Raw genomic sequence first — 14,398 nt, 5'->3', positions numbered from 1 at the left:
CCTTGGGAGGTTATATGATGCCAGAAAATCCTCTATTTCCTCTAGATTTTTTAGATTATTTTCATATAGATGCTGATAGTAATCTCTGATAATCTTTTGAATTTCTTTAGGGTCAATTGTGATCTCACCTTTTTTCATTTCTAGTTGGGTTCATTTGGACTTTCTCTCCCTCTCTCTTTTTTTTTTTTTTAGTCAGTCTGACAAGGGGTCCATCACTCTTATTTATCCTTTCAAAGAACCAGTCTTTTTGTCTTGTTGATCCTTTCTATGATATTTTTGTCTTCTAATCCTGCAATTGTGACTTTATTGTAGTGATCTGGATTTTTCAACTGAAATTAGGTTTTAGATGGTCTTACTTTTTTGGCTCCCTTAGGTGTGATGCTAAGGTGCTTACTTGTGGTCTTCCTATTTTCTTGATGCAGGTGTGCAATGCTATGAATTTTCCTCTTAGCATTGATTTCATGGAATCCCAGATGTTCTGATAAGAGATGTTTTTGCTTTCATTTGTTTGCAGGAATCTTTTTATATCTGCCTTGGTCAGATGTCCAGTGCCTTGAAAACTGTTGTTTCCTCTATTTCGTGCATTACTTTTTGGCTGTTTCAGGGCAAATCCATCCCTGTTACTCCGTCTTGGGTGAAAGTGGAAGTCAGTGACACATTAAAACATTTTGGGGAAAAGAATGACACAGTCAGATAAGTGGTTTAGAAAGACCCCAGTCTCGAGAGAGAGGGTCAGATGCAGATGGGAAATGTCACCGGTGAGAGACTGTCGCAAGGCTGTGCTTCCCATGGGTCCGTCCTCCTCCTGTGTCCACAGACTCCAGCTCAGTTCTAAGTACATAGGACGGGGCTGGGGGAAATGAATGAAGGGAGGAAGATGAACTGCATCCCTAGGAAGCTTCACTGGAATCTTACAAAGGGGGCAGGAAAAGGCAGAAGAAAACTCTCTATTTCTGATTTATTGATAAGATGTTTGACTAAGAGCAAATCCCTTCTCTCACGGATCCTCAGTTTCCCGGGTGCCACTTGGAGGTCGTAACACCCACCTCGTGAAGTGACGCAAGTATTAAATCACATCATGTGTAGAACACACAGTAATCGAGATGTACTCTGGGACTATGGATTATACTCCAACAATGCTGTTAAAAAAATAGCCCAGGGCCTGGCACGCAGAAGGGACTCGATACGAGGTAACTGACAGGATGGCGGATCCCATTCTGCCAGTGAGGCCCCGGGTTCCGAGGGCCGGCGAGTCCGGCCTGGTCCGCCAAGCCCAGCATCCTGTGCAGCCACAGGTTCTTGCCCAGAATGCTTTTACTTCAAGACATTTATGAAGGGCTCAAGGAGTTCGCTTTGCTGTTCTCCTTTTCACTCCGGTCCCCGAAGGTCCCGTTTTGCCTCGAGCCCACCCACAGAATTCTGGGCTCTCGGAAGGAGGGGACTCTTGTGGACGCCCCCACCTGCGTGCGAGGAAGTCGGAGGGCAGAGCGGTGACGGCGCGCCCTCTCGGTGCTTGTTCCTCTTCCTCCCGAGTCTCCTCCAGACTCCAGCCTCTCTTCTGTGCGCTGGCGTTCTCCTTCCTTGTCCTCTGCTGGTGGTTTCATTTCCTTCCAGAAACAGTTATTCCCTTCACCCTGCTAAATACCTCGGGCTTACAGCCTTCTCTCTCTCCCCTTGTGGCCCATTTTCTTGGCAAGATAGTGCACGTCTGGTCTTCGGTCGCTGCATCCGCCCCCCTTTTTACTTTCTTGCAGTCTGGTTTCCACTCTTGCCATTTTCCTGCATTGGGTCACTTCCAGGCCACCAAGTACCTCTGAATCTCCAAGTCAGGTTATGCTTTCTTAGGATTCCTGATGCTAGTAAATTTGGCAACTTAGCTGAAATAGAAAAATTACTTAAATTGCTGAAATAGAGAAATGACTTAAAAACGTAACTTTCCAAAACAGGCACAAGAAGAAAGATAACTTTAACAGAAGTAATTGTAAAAATATAACTGTTAAATATATTGAATTCAAAACTGAAACCCGTTTCACAAAGCAAACCTCAAGCCTCACCGGCAAATGTTTTACATCCCGTTTTCTGGAAGGCCTCCTCTTGATGCTCAAACCGTGCATTTTCCTGGTGTCCCAGCCGCCTCTCCAGAGGTTATGCCCCCATTTCTGTACCATCCTTCCCAGAGCCCCGAGCTCATCAACGTGGGCACTCCCTCGAATCCTCTCACGGGCCTCTGCCCTTTCTCCTCTTTCCCTGTTTCATTCCACTCGGACTGCAATTAGCACCTTGAGGCTGTGCCTTGTAAGTGTCTACAGAGTCCATCTTCCACCTGAGTGGAGTCTTCTAAGCTGGTTGAACATCACAATCATGCAAGGGCTGGATCGTCCACTCCAGCAGGTTTCCACTGCTCCCAGCACCCAGTGGGTTTTGGAGGCTGTTCCGGCTCATTCATGGGACACGAATTTATTGAATGACGACTTGGCTACGGGTGCCGAGGACGCAGTAAGGAGCAAACATACAACAGCCCTGCCCTTATGTGGTGGAGCTCACATTCTGCCCAAGGTTTGCTTTGAAGACAGATGCTGGTGCGTGTGTGTGTGTGTGTGTGTGTGTGTGTGTGTGTGTGTGTGTTTGTGCGTGTAACTTTTCCCCAGCACATTTGAAATGAGTTTATTGCATTCCCACCTGGCTACTTTACTGTCAGCGTGCTGTTGGCTTCTGCCGGACCCTCCACCCATTAAGAGTCCAAATGGCGGAAATAGCTGCCAGGCAGCCATTCTCCTTGTAAACTTAGTAGACAGCCTAGCCTTGTCTACTATGGGTTTATGTAATTTAATAGCAAAAATACCTAAATTTTATTTGACTGACTCGTGTTATTTTAACATTATGTTCCTAATTTTTATCAAGAAAAAAGTTAAATTATTAACTTTTTTTAATTTTGAGAGAAACTCTTTTAAAGATGCTGTGCATCATGTTGAATCCCATGTATGTCGGTTCTCACAGAATAAATTTCTTTGGAAAGAGTTGCAACAATAACAAACAATAAAGCTATTTAACAATCTTACAGACATTAAAAAGATAATGAGAATTTTGGTATAAAGTTTAGCTGGGAGGTGTTAACATTTTCTCTAATTCCTGGGAGACGTTGGATAGGATTTGTGTTATTTCATTCTGAAATGACTGAATTATCTATTCTTAAATGGATAATTTGATGCTAGTAAATTTGACAATTTAGCTGAAATAGAAAAATTACCTAAATTTCTGAAATAGAGAAATTATTTTTAAAAAATAACTTTCCAAAACAGACACAAGTAGAAACATAACTTTAATAGAAGTAATTATAAAAATACAACTATTAAAGATACTGAATTCAAAATTAAAAGCCATTTCACAAAGCAAACCTAAAGCCTCACTGGGAAATTCTTCCAAACACTTAAGAATTCATTTCCCAGGAGTTAGAGAAAATGTTAACACTTCCCAATTTATCTTTATACCAAAATCTGAAAGAACATTACCAAGAAGGAAAATTATAGGCCAGTCTTTCTCATGAAGTTCAACTCAAATATTAAACAAGGTATTAGCAAATGTGACCCAGCATGCTGAGAAGAAAAAAAAGTCATGATCAAGTTGTGATTATTGTAGGAATGCATTATTGTTTAACATTTGAAAGCTAAGCTATGTAATTTACTACATTGAAAAAAATAAATTATAATTATTAGCCAACAACTTGGTTGTACACATGGAACATTCAAATGAATGTACAGATAAGCTATTGAAATTAATACATTTATCAAGATCCCTGGACACATGGATACAAAAAAATTTTATATAAGCAAAAAAAAAAGAAAATGGAGCATGAAAACAATAATATAACAGCATCAAAAGCCACCAATCACAAAAGAATAAATCCAAAAAGAGAGAAAGAAAAATAATTCCACCAGCATATGGAGAACAATTAATGAGTAGTTGAGTAAGCGGAGAAATATATTGCAGTATAGTCAAGAACTGTAAAACCAAATATTGTAATGATGTTGATTCTCTTCAAATTGATCTATAAATGTAAAGTGATCCCAGCCTGAAGCCCTGCAGGGTTGTCTTAAAATAGAAATCAATAAGGAAATTCTAAAGTTGAAACGCAAAGGCAGTAGGCTACGAATGGCAAAAACAGCCTGGAAGCCTAGGAACAAAGGTGGAATGTTCACTCCATTGCAAATCTAGGCTGACCGTGAAGCGACTGCATGAAGTCTGTGATGCTGGGGCAAAGACAGATCAGAGGAACAGAGCAGAGAGTCTAGAAACAGACCCAGCCCTAACTAGTCACCAGAGGTATGGCAGCGGGGCACGTGCGCGCGCACGCGTGCGTGCGTGCGTGCGTGTGTGTGTGTGTGTGTGAGCGGCAGTGGTCTTTCTGATAAGTGGCAGTGAATGAACTGCTTGTTAGTAAGGGAGAAATGAACCTCGACTCTTACCACACTCAAACACAAATATCAACTCCAGTGGATTACACAGCACTGAAGGTAAAATACTAAGGCCTCTAGATGATAAAAATGAAAAAGTCTTCATGATCTTGGGGTAGACAAGTATTTCTTAATTATATATATTAGATATATGTAAGTATAGTGTAATATAGTATATAGTGTAATAAACAAATAAGCCGGTAACATCCTGTATTATCATTACTCAATATTCTGTACTGAACTTACAGACGGTGCCAAAAACATGTATACACATTTTAAGAAAGGAAAAAACTGTATTAAAATTGTAATACTACAAGCTGATAATGAGAGATGAATACAAGTTATGTGTGACCTCTGCACTGACAAGAGGTGCTCAAAGTGGCTGCCATCGGCGTCCAGACACTTCTGATTACGGCAAACTGCAAGTGATACAGAGACAACATGGCTTAAACTGAGTATACGTGTCTTTGGCAGCCCGCGGTTGTATGTGCTAAGCTTTCCTACAACTGGCAACACGGGAGGTTTGTTTACACCAGCATCGTCACAGATACGTGGGTAATGTGCTACACAGATGTCATAAGAGCTATGCCGTCACTAGGCGAGAGGAAGTCTTCAACTCCATGGTAATCCCACGGTCACTGACCTTGTGAGGGGTCCAAGCCAGACTGTGAGCGAAAAAAGACCAACAGGTCCACCAGATGGTGACAAAACCCAAGACTAAACTTCTTGTGAAAATGTTACCAAGTATTGAACATAAAAAATGAAATCTTCATCAAGGAAATAAAGAGTTACTATATTACTTCATATTATTTAATGGCATATTAGTAAAAACCTAGTTGGATTAAGTTTTACATTGTGTTTAATTCTGTAGATTTAGAACAGGCAAGAAATCAACTGTCCTCTGCTTAGTTCTTGCACAATTGAATAAGGGATGGGGTGTTGACTTGTATCGTTTTTTTCTTAGGAAAAGTAAACTACTTGGGCATTCTAGTTAGAGTCTAACAGCCCTGATCTAAATTATTTTAAAAGCCAACCAAATCCTTCTTATATGGTAACTGCTAAATGGACTAATTATTTTAGAGCAATTATTTTGTTTGCTATTCTCTCATTTAATGGAGAAACCAATCCTTCCCATTTCAAAGGGCTTGTTACTTAGAATCTTAAAATTCCAGTGACTTGATAAAATGTATTTATTTGAAGAATTCACGGGACTCCGCAGGCCCCCATAAAGATATACATACCCCTAGAATTTGAGGACAAGGTGGTCATTATACATCTCTGCTGGCTATGAAAAATGGTAAAAGAAGAAAATTAGTCTTCTTGGGATATATACTTTAAAAAATTAGCTTCATTGAGGTGGAGCTTTTATGTGTGAAAAAACCTGCACTACACCGAAAAACCCAGTTTGAGAGTCATGTACACCTGCAGAACCACCACTACAGTCAAGAGACAATCTACCACCTCCAAGACTCTTCCCGCCCTTCTGTCCCCGTCACCCAGTAACCACGGAGCTGCTTTCTGTCTTTAAATGAGTTCATTTTTTCCCTAAGTGGATATCAGTTGTTCCGGCACTATTTGCTAAGAGAATTTCCCATTGAACTCCTTGGTGCTTTTGTTATAACTTAATTGACCACCTACATGTGAATTTATTTCTAGACTCTATTCTGTTCTGTTAATCCACTTGTCTACTCATCAATACCACAGTCTCAATTCTGCTGTTTCATAGTCTTGAAATCAGGTTGTGAAAGTTCCCTTTTTCTTTGTAAAAATTGCTTTGGCTCTTCCAATTTTCAAATAATGGAACTTTTGCTAATGCATGTTTTATGCCCTAAAATGTAGTTTACGCCTCACTGCTGGGTCCACTTGCATGAAGCATTTAAAATAGTCAAGTGCATAGAAGCAGAGGGTAGAATGGTTGGGGACAGGGGAAACGGGAAGTAGGTATGCCACGGATGAATTGTTAGCTATGCAAGTGAGTAAACTGTAGAGACCCACTGTACAGCCGGTGCCTGTAGATGAAACAAAATGAAATTTTTGTTGTTATGATTGTTTGACGAGGAACCGGCGGCATATAGAGAACATTCAAGAACACCAAAGGCAAAAAGTTGTGACACTTGGACGTGAGCTTTCTGGGACCTTAATGCAAAGAAAATACTGTGAATATGCACCAGAACGATGCACTCTTCAATCAGCTTTACAGGTGGGTTTCCCTAGCATGTGGCGAGCAGAAAGGCAGGAGAGTCGCAGGGAGGAGATGGAAATGTGCCTCTGTCACCCCGCTGCATGACACGGGCAGCCTCGTATCCTGTAAGCCCAGCTACCTCATTTGTATGCAGGTATCTACCTCTGAGGGCTGCTGTGAGGCTTGCGGGAGACCGTGCATGTGACATGCCCCGTGCAGCCAGCCCAGGGGCAGCACCGGCTGTCGGCTGCCAGCATGAGCACAGCGGTGAGGTGCGCTGCATCCTGCGTGCGCAAGGAGTTCATCAAGACCAGAGAGGGAGTGATCCGCTCACGTGCTCCATAAAAGATGCCTGGGTGATGAGGGGCTGACGAACAGAGCCAGCCTCTTTTGTGTGTTTTGATGTACTTCATCTTAGAATTCATTTTTAAAGTGGGAGTAATTGCCAACATAAATTACACCGTATTTTTACATTTAAATAACCTGCAGCAAGATAGATACTACCTCCATTCTGCATATGAGAAAACTGAGTTATGACTAAAGTCACAAGTGGGTGGCACTCAGGATCTGAGTTCAGCTTTGTGCGACTCACAGTTGAACTGGCTTCATAACCATCTGCCTGTGCCCCTGGGAATGCTGCAGGCATCTGACCCGTGCCATCATCAGGGCGGCCATCAGTCAAAGGTGGCTACTGCCTGTGCTATAAAGAGCATGCTGTAGTTTGAAGACTGCTACCAAAAAAAGAGTAAAGTATCTCAATTATTTAAAGTATCTCAATTACACATGTAACTCATATTATACTTCTGTGTGGTAGCATTGATTTCAGTCCTTTCCACTTAGGTTCCCGGAAGTGAAATGTGGGGGTTTTGAATAAAAATTTCTAGGAATTGGCCTGGCGTGGCAGTGTGCACCTATAATCCCAACACTTTGGGAAGCGAAGGTGAGAGGAATGCTTGAGGCCAGGAGTTCAAGACCAGCCTGGGCAACATAGCAAGACATCTTCTCTATACAAATAAAAAATTTCCAGGAATTAAAAACATCAATCAGCTACACTCAGTCCTTTAGTTGACTGTCATCTGAACTTAATAAACATAGATCTTAAATGGCCTTGAAAGCACTTCAGTGTACAAATGGAACAGTCACCTAGTAATCCCACAGATGGCCTGGAGCATTCTGTTAAATGGCAGTAAAGACATAACCAGTGACTTGGCAAGCACATGTTGTAGGCAGTTTTTTTAACTGCTAGGGCCATCGCAGGTGACGATGGCATGTGCGTTGGCAGGACATGAGAGGTGGAGTTGACTTGGGCTTTTATTTTGGTATGGGACACACTCAAATCTCTGAGTAGTCTCTGGGCTTTTATTTTTAGGACATGGGGTCTCATTTTCTGAACAACCCTTGCCAGAAACACTGACACTCAAAAATGACTGAAGCTCTTCTAACCCTCCAGATCCTGTTTATGATTCAGTTCATTCAACTTTTCTGAGATGATCTAATTTGTTCTAACCAAAATGTTCAATATTTGATTATATAACATTATTAGTCTAGGGTTATTGGTCACATAGGCTGGCTTGAAAAAGATAAGGCTTGGTGGACATTGGAAAAATGTCCATTTGGTGAGACCTCATCTCTACAATAAATCAAAAAAAATTAGCCGGGTGTGGTAGCTTGAGCCTGTAGTTCCAGCTTGGAAGGCTGAGGCGGAAGGATCGCCAGAGCCCAGCAGGTTGAGATTGTGGTGGCCAGGAGCGGCCACTGCACTCCAGTCCGGGTGACAGAGTGAGACTCCAACTCAAAAAAAAGAAAAGAAAAAATGTAACTGAAGAAACAGGGAAGTTGGTTAAGTTTCCTTCCCCTATAGTGTTAGCTCTGGTGTCAAGAAGTTAAGAGGAAACTCTGGGAACAGTGACAGAGAGGTGAGGCAGTCCACGGGAGAGACTGAGAGCAGATACTAAATGAATGCATGCTGGATGAACAGTTCTCGATCCAAAAGATACACATATACAGATGAAAAAAATAGTTCATGCCTTTTGTGTTGTTCAAAACATGTAATTTATTTTCCTTGACTATTTATATTTATGCTTTCTGTCACTATCCAGCTTTTGTTTAAGCCTGAGCTATATTGTGGTTTTAGCCCCAACAGAATAACCATCCCTCCAGCCTTAGAATTTCTTTACCCTCATCATTTGCCTTTTTGTGTGGTCTGTATAAAATGAGGACTGTGGGAGAGCAACAATCCCATCAACGCAAAAGGTGTGAGAGTGCCCAAACCAGCAGAGCTAGGCAGATACAACCAGTTTCAAAAGTAGATATGCTGTGATTTCTGGGACTAAGGTACAGTAGTGTGCATGTCTATAAGGCAATCCTGACTCGCCATTAGAGTAAGGATCTTATAGGTTGACCGGGTGAGGTAGGACCAGCCACAAGACTGTGCGAATTCCAGCAGGGGAAGGTGTGTGCCACTTTCATGGACAGAACACCTTGCTAACAGTTTTCCTGAAACTGTTTTAAAAGACACAGAACTGGGGTTTGGGTGTTTTTTTTTAACTTATAAAGGTTCGAGTCTCTAGTGTTAGCTCCTCTGGTTGAAGATGAAACCAACTGGCTATGGCGACGCAAAGAGAGCTGAGCTGCACTAGAATACTTAAGACTTTAAAATTAAATTCCAAGTTACCTGATAAAAATATATGTCGATATACTAACTACTCAACAAAGATCCAGGATATGGGGTATTTAAAAATACATTTCTCTTGGATCAGCACCAAAAAATATCAGTTTCTGTACAACCTAAGTCAAGTTTTTAAGCATAGGCAAGTTAAAATTATTTCTGATAACAACCACAAACTCCACAGAAATCACTAAAGATATATCCAAACAACTTTCAAATACATTTTGACATCAAGGTCAGGCAGTTCAGAACATTATAATGAGCATCACTGGATTTCTGTAGTGAGAAGACGTTTGACGTCCACTTCATATAATGGGAGCATTTCACACCACACAAAGGAGGCACCGGTACTTAGAACCGTAAGAAAACTATGAGCACTGTCAAGATTGAGGTGAAGAATTTGTGCAGCCTTCCACAATTTCAAAGAGGTAGTGGTAGATACTTGTCCTCCTGGCGATGTCAGACGCAGTTTCTTGCAGGCTGTTTTTCAGGCCTGGTTGGATATAACGGTTCATCAGGAGGAGTTCTAGGGTGTCCTTGCTGTTCCTGCTCCCAGCGGCAAGGTGCAGGGGGGTCAGGAGGCCCTTCGTTGGGGCATTGATATCCGCATCGTGCTGAAGTAAGAAGGAAGCCACTCTGGCATGATTCCACTTACAAGCGCTGTGCAGGGGTGTCCAGCCATCCACGGTCACTGCATGGACATCCGCCCCTTGTGCAACCAGCTCGCGGACAATGTCCATGTGTCCACTGTAGGCTGCTCGGTGAAGAGGGGTATAGGCATCCTCATCCCTGGTGTTCACATGAGTGGCCTTTTCAGAAAGAAGTCTCCGCACCGTAGTAAGCTGAAAAGAGCAAAAGAAATCTCCTGAAGACCCAACTCAAAACAACAGGCTAAGGAAAGTAAACTGCTTTGTGGTGTTCGATTTCATGAAGTTAAAAAACTTATTAGCAGATGACTCTAAACTGAGAACAACCTAAGATTTCTCTTTTGAGGAGAGAGGACAGTGCATCTAAAAGCCAACAAGTCAGTGTTAACGCTATATGCTTCAATACTTCTAAGAATAGGACTTTATTCGAGCCACACATTTACTCCTGGTCCAATGAAGGATTATTGCACAAAAGCTTCAGTTCCAGATGAATAATATAGGCTGCAGGTGTATCTACTATGTTATTTTTCATCTTTAAGGAAAACACTAACTAATTAAATACCACTGTACATAATGCATAAAGCTTTCAAAAATAAAACTTCTTTTAACAGAAGAATAAAGTGGTAACAAGGCAATTTGGGGCTCAAGGGTTCCAAATACAACGTAGAAACACGGTTTCAGGCCAATTTTCAGTTTGTTCTAAGGCTCTGGTGGGCCACGGATGCTCCTGAGTTAAAATCTATCTAAAATGCAGCACCCTTTTAGCTGTTTGTTTACTAACACAGACATGGGGACCTTTGCAAAATGAGGTGGAAGTGGCAGAGTGGAAAGAACGGTTTTTTGCATCAATTCTACTTGTATGATCCTGCTCAAATGAATACGCCTGAATCTCAAGTTCTTGTTCTGCAGAAGAGAAGAATATCACCCATCTTGTAGGGCTACATGGGAATTAAGTCACCGAGAGTTGGTATTCAATAATGCGAACTCCCACCCTCCTTTTCCTAAGCGATACGTATCGCTGGGATGACCCTAGTGCCCTGACACAAATGATTTTCAAACCCAGATGACTGCTCGCTATCTTTATCACTACTTGCTCACAAACCCCCAGGTAATCGCTAGCGTGACACCGTGCAGCTTAACATGGCCTTCGTGTGCGCTGCCTCATTTGATCCTCATAGTCCTCCATGAAGAGACAGGTGCCACGATGGCCATTTTTGCAGAAGAGAAAACAGAGGCTCCGAGATGGCAAGTGCTGGTCTTCTGGCTCCAACTCAGTGCTTTTCCTACCGTTAGGGTTCTCTCTTTCATGGGGGTGTGTGTGTGCGTGCGTGTGCGTGCGCGTGCGCGTTTACCCGATTCTTTTCAGCAGCCCACAGAAGCAGCTTGCTTGGGTCTTTTTCCAGTTTCCTTTCTTCGAACTGACACCACTCTTCCTTTCTCTCATCTTGCTCTTCATCTTCATCAGAACTGCCCACCCAGAGACTTTGAGAACCAGTGGGAACAAGATGTCCATGTGTTTCCAACAACTCAAGCTGGTTGAAGTGTTCAGAAAAGTCCAAGGAATCCTCTTGGTCTCGTTTTCCGTCATCTTTTTCTTCTTCCATTTTCACTACTATTCTAAATAAGAAGCACTTCAAGTGCCACTACAAGCAGTCTTTCTAGAGACGAATTATGTCTGCTTTATTATTCATCAAGATCTGAAAAGACAAACACAAAAATGATCAGAAAACAGTAACTGAGGTTTTATCAACAGCATAGATAAGTCTTACAAACATACACACATAAGCCCTGTCCATTGGTATTGTCATAATAGCGGCTGATACCAGTTTGTGAGTTAATATGGCAGCTTTGCAGAAGGAACACCACTTCCTTCAAAGCCTTCATTCCTCTCCCAGGACTTGGCGACTATGACCCTCCTGTGTACTCGTGACACCTGGACCTGGTCTCCCCATAGTACTTACATCCTCTCATGTTTTTCTCACACCCCTTACATCCACTAAATATTGGAGCTGACAGACTTCAGTTAGCTATAGTATTTAATGGTCTAACTCTTTCTGTTGGGAGCCAGCCTTGGAGGTCCACATGATTGACAGGGTCCCGGTGGGCCGAAGACCCCGGGCCGCAGGGCGAGCCCGGGAAGCTGAGGCCCTTATGTCTTCCACCTTTGCTGTTTGATACGGCTGAAGAAATTCTGTGCAGTCGTGGAAGAAGAAAATGGCATGTTTATGCGAAGTACTCACACCTAACCTGATGGTTCATTTTCCCATTTTCCCACTTTGCCGCTTGGCCTTTTCTAACATATGCAAGGGCTAAACTCTGAAGCTCATCAAGAATGCTTTCTTTCACTTGGTTATAAGTTACTAGATATTGCTTGAATAAAAAGATATTAGTATATTCACTCCTTATTTGATTTGGAATTATGCAGTTTAGTGTTTAAGACATAAGGTTTTTTAGAAGCACAAGTTTACGGTAAGTTCATTATGAGCTCATTGTAAGTTCTAACACTTATCTAGGAGTTATGTAGGTGATTTATAACACTGTCCCCTCAGACTTAGGATAAAGATTAATCGTTAAGGTTTTTACTTAATTCTATAGTTAAATTTTAAGTAAACGTTTATAGAGTGGGTTTTCACTGAATTCGTAATATAATAATTAGATACTTTTATGATAATTAATTAAATACAGAAAGCAACCTTGGGGGCCTGGGAAATGTCATTAAAAGCTTCTTTCGAGTTTCCTTTAGAAATAAACACTGCAGGATAAGAGAAAAGTAACGAAGACCCCTGGACAAGAAAGGTGATTACAAAAGCTTTAAATGTCGTAAAAGCCCAAGAGAAGAACTGCTACATGAAGAACCGGGCACCAGGGAACTTTCTTGAAGCACTTCAAGGACTGTAATTTGGGACTCTTTTGAAGACAGTTGCTGGCAGTGCTATTCTAGACATGATAATTGTTTTATCCATGTATTACTCATAATTGGCAAATGTAATATCATACAAGTTTATATAATCAATATACATATGTATGAGGGTTGACAAAAATTATTAGGCTCTGGTTATGTTTAACAAGGTTTTTACTTTGTCATTAATTAAGTTTTAGTGCTATAGTTACTTTGAAGATTGTTTTAAGTTCATAAGTTTAAGTTCACACAATGATAAAATTGATGCCTCAAAGATAATAATAATTGCTCCACTGCCTATCTTAAGACAAAGATGTTTGCCAGGAGGTTGCCAAGCATAAGGGAAAACAGCCAAATCACCATTATCCTAAACTTAAAAGCTCATTGGCAATTATGCAACCATAATAATTTTAGTTGTTAGTTTCATTTCATTATGTTTAGTTCACTTTATATGTTTATTCAGAGTAAAGATTAGTGTATGTATCTTCACAGTAAGTGACTTTCATAGTTATTCTGTAAATGCTAGCCGCTGTTGTGTGGTCAAGTTAAGGGGCTTCATATTCCTACTATCACTAGGTACAATCTATAGTTTTGTATTAGTGATTTTAAGGCTTTTTTAATTAGACAAGTGATGTGGAACCGAAGTCAAAGTAAACCTTGTATGCATTATGTTTAGTTTAAGGGAAACTCCTTTTACACTTATCTCGAGACTCATTAACTGAAAGTAGGTAGTGCTTTTGGCTTATGCGTTTCTTCTAAAGACCGCTAGATGGTGGTAACTTTTAAAGCATATGCACATGAAGGAATTTTCTTTGTCTTGCCCCTTTGACAAATGCTATAAAAGCTTTCTGTTGACTCATAAAGGCTGTCATCTGTTCGGGAAGCAGGTGTCCGGGTATAAGGTTTTCGTCTTTGGCCTATCCGTCTCTCCTTCAGGAGATCTCACGACCTGGCAAAGGGGCTGGACCCCTTCATCTTTCTACTTATGTCTGTTTGTTTTCTTCTAAGTCAACTGAATTATTTTTAGAGTTTACTGGTTTAGGTAGGAGGGTATTAGGCTACAAGTGGTAAATGCCTAAAGTCTGAAAAGTATAACTGTACAATACAATAAAGACTGGTACACTCGAGATCGGTGTAAACTAGACACACAGATAACATCGAGACGAGAAACCGTTCCTAAAAACGACTTCAAAGGATTGGGGATTCTCAAAGATGGACTCGATCCCCAGTGCGGATATCTTTACCGCAACATCTGCAGTAACGATCCTGTTTCCACTGAATCACGTCAGGCCCAGGCAGTCCCAGCTTTAAAGGCAGCCCTACGCCGTGGCAGACGACTTCGCCTTCGCTGGCTCCTGGCTTTGAACGGAGCTTCCTGCATTCAACAAACACAAATGCCAGGTATGCGCCGCTCTCAGGACCCAACACGACCCGCGTCCTCAGCTCCAGAGCCCGCGTCTGGCGGAGGCGACGGGCAGCGGCCACCTACGCGGGCCGGCACTCCGGGCGCCCGAGGCCCGCCGCGGCGGGACGGCGGCCACCCGGCGCCGC

General features: G+C 41.9%; 1 protein-coding gene across 1 annotated transcript; it reads right to left on the bottom strand.

Annotated features, from left to right (window-relative positions):
* Nucleotides 1–8,666: 8,666 nt before the first annotated feature.
* Nucleotides 8,667–12,020, bottom strand: ANKRD49 (ankyrin repeat domain 49). The gene is made up of 2 exons (XM_008051471.2): nt 11,301–12,020; nt 8,667–10,143 (listed from the first exon to the last, which is right to left on the bottom strand). Exons 1-2 carry the CDS (start codon nt 11,550–11,552, stop codon nt 9,682–9,684), a joined length of 714 nt encoding a protein of 237 aa, XP_008049662.1. The 5' UTR covers nt 11,553–12,020; the 3' UTR covers nt 8,667–9,681.
* Nucleotides 12,021–14,398: the final 2,378 nt, after the last annotated feature.

Source organism: Carlito syrichta, unplaced genomic scaffold, assembly GCF_000164805.1.
Source record: "Carlito syrichta isolate Samal-C Ts95f unplaced genomic scaffold, Tarsius_syrichta-2.0.1 Scaffold174579, whole genome shotgun sequence".
Taxonomy (NCBI): domain Eukaryota; kingdom Metazoa; phylum Chordata; class Mammalia; order Primates; family Tarsiidae; genus Carlito; species Carlito syrichta.
The sequence above is the reverse complement of the archived record's forward strand: the minus strand, read 5'-3'. Positions and strand labels throughout refer to the sequence as shown.

Bases quoted from the DNA above. Each gene is read 5' to 3' on its own strand.
- ANKRD49 (XM_008051471.2), bottom strand. From the start codon at position 11,552: ATGGAAGAAGAAAAAGATGACGGAAAACGAGACCAAGAGGATTCCTTG. The intron at 10,144-11,300 runs GTAAACGCGCAC...TGCTCTTTTCAG, and splicing joins GGGCTGCTGAAAAGAATCGG to CTTACTACGGTGCGGAGACT.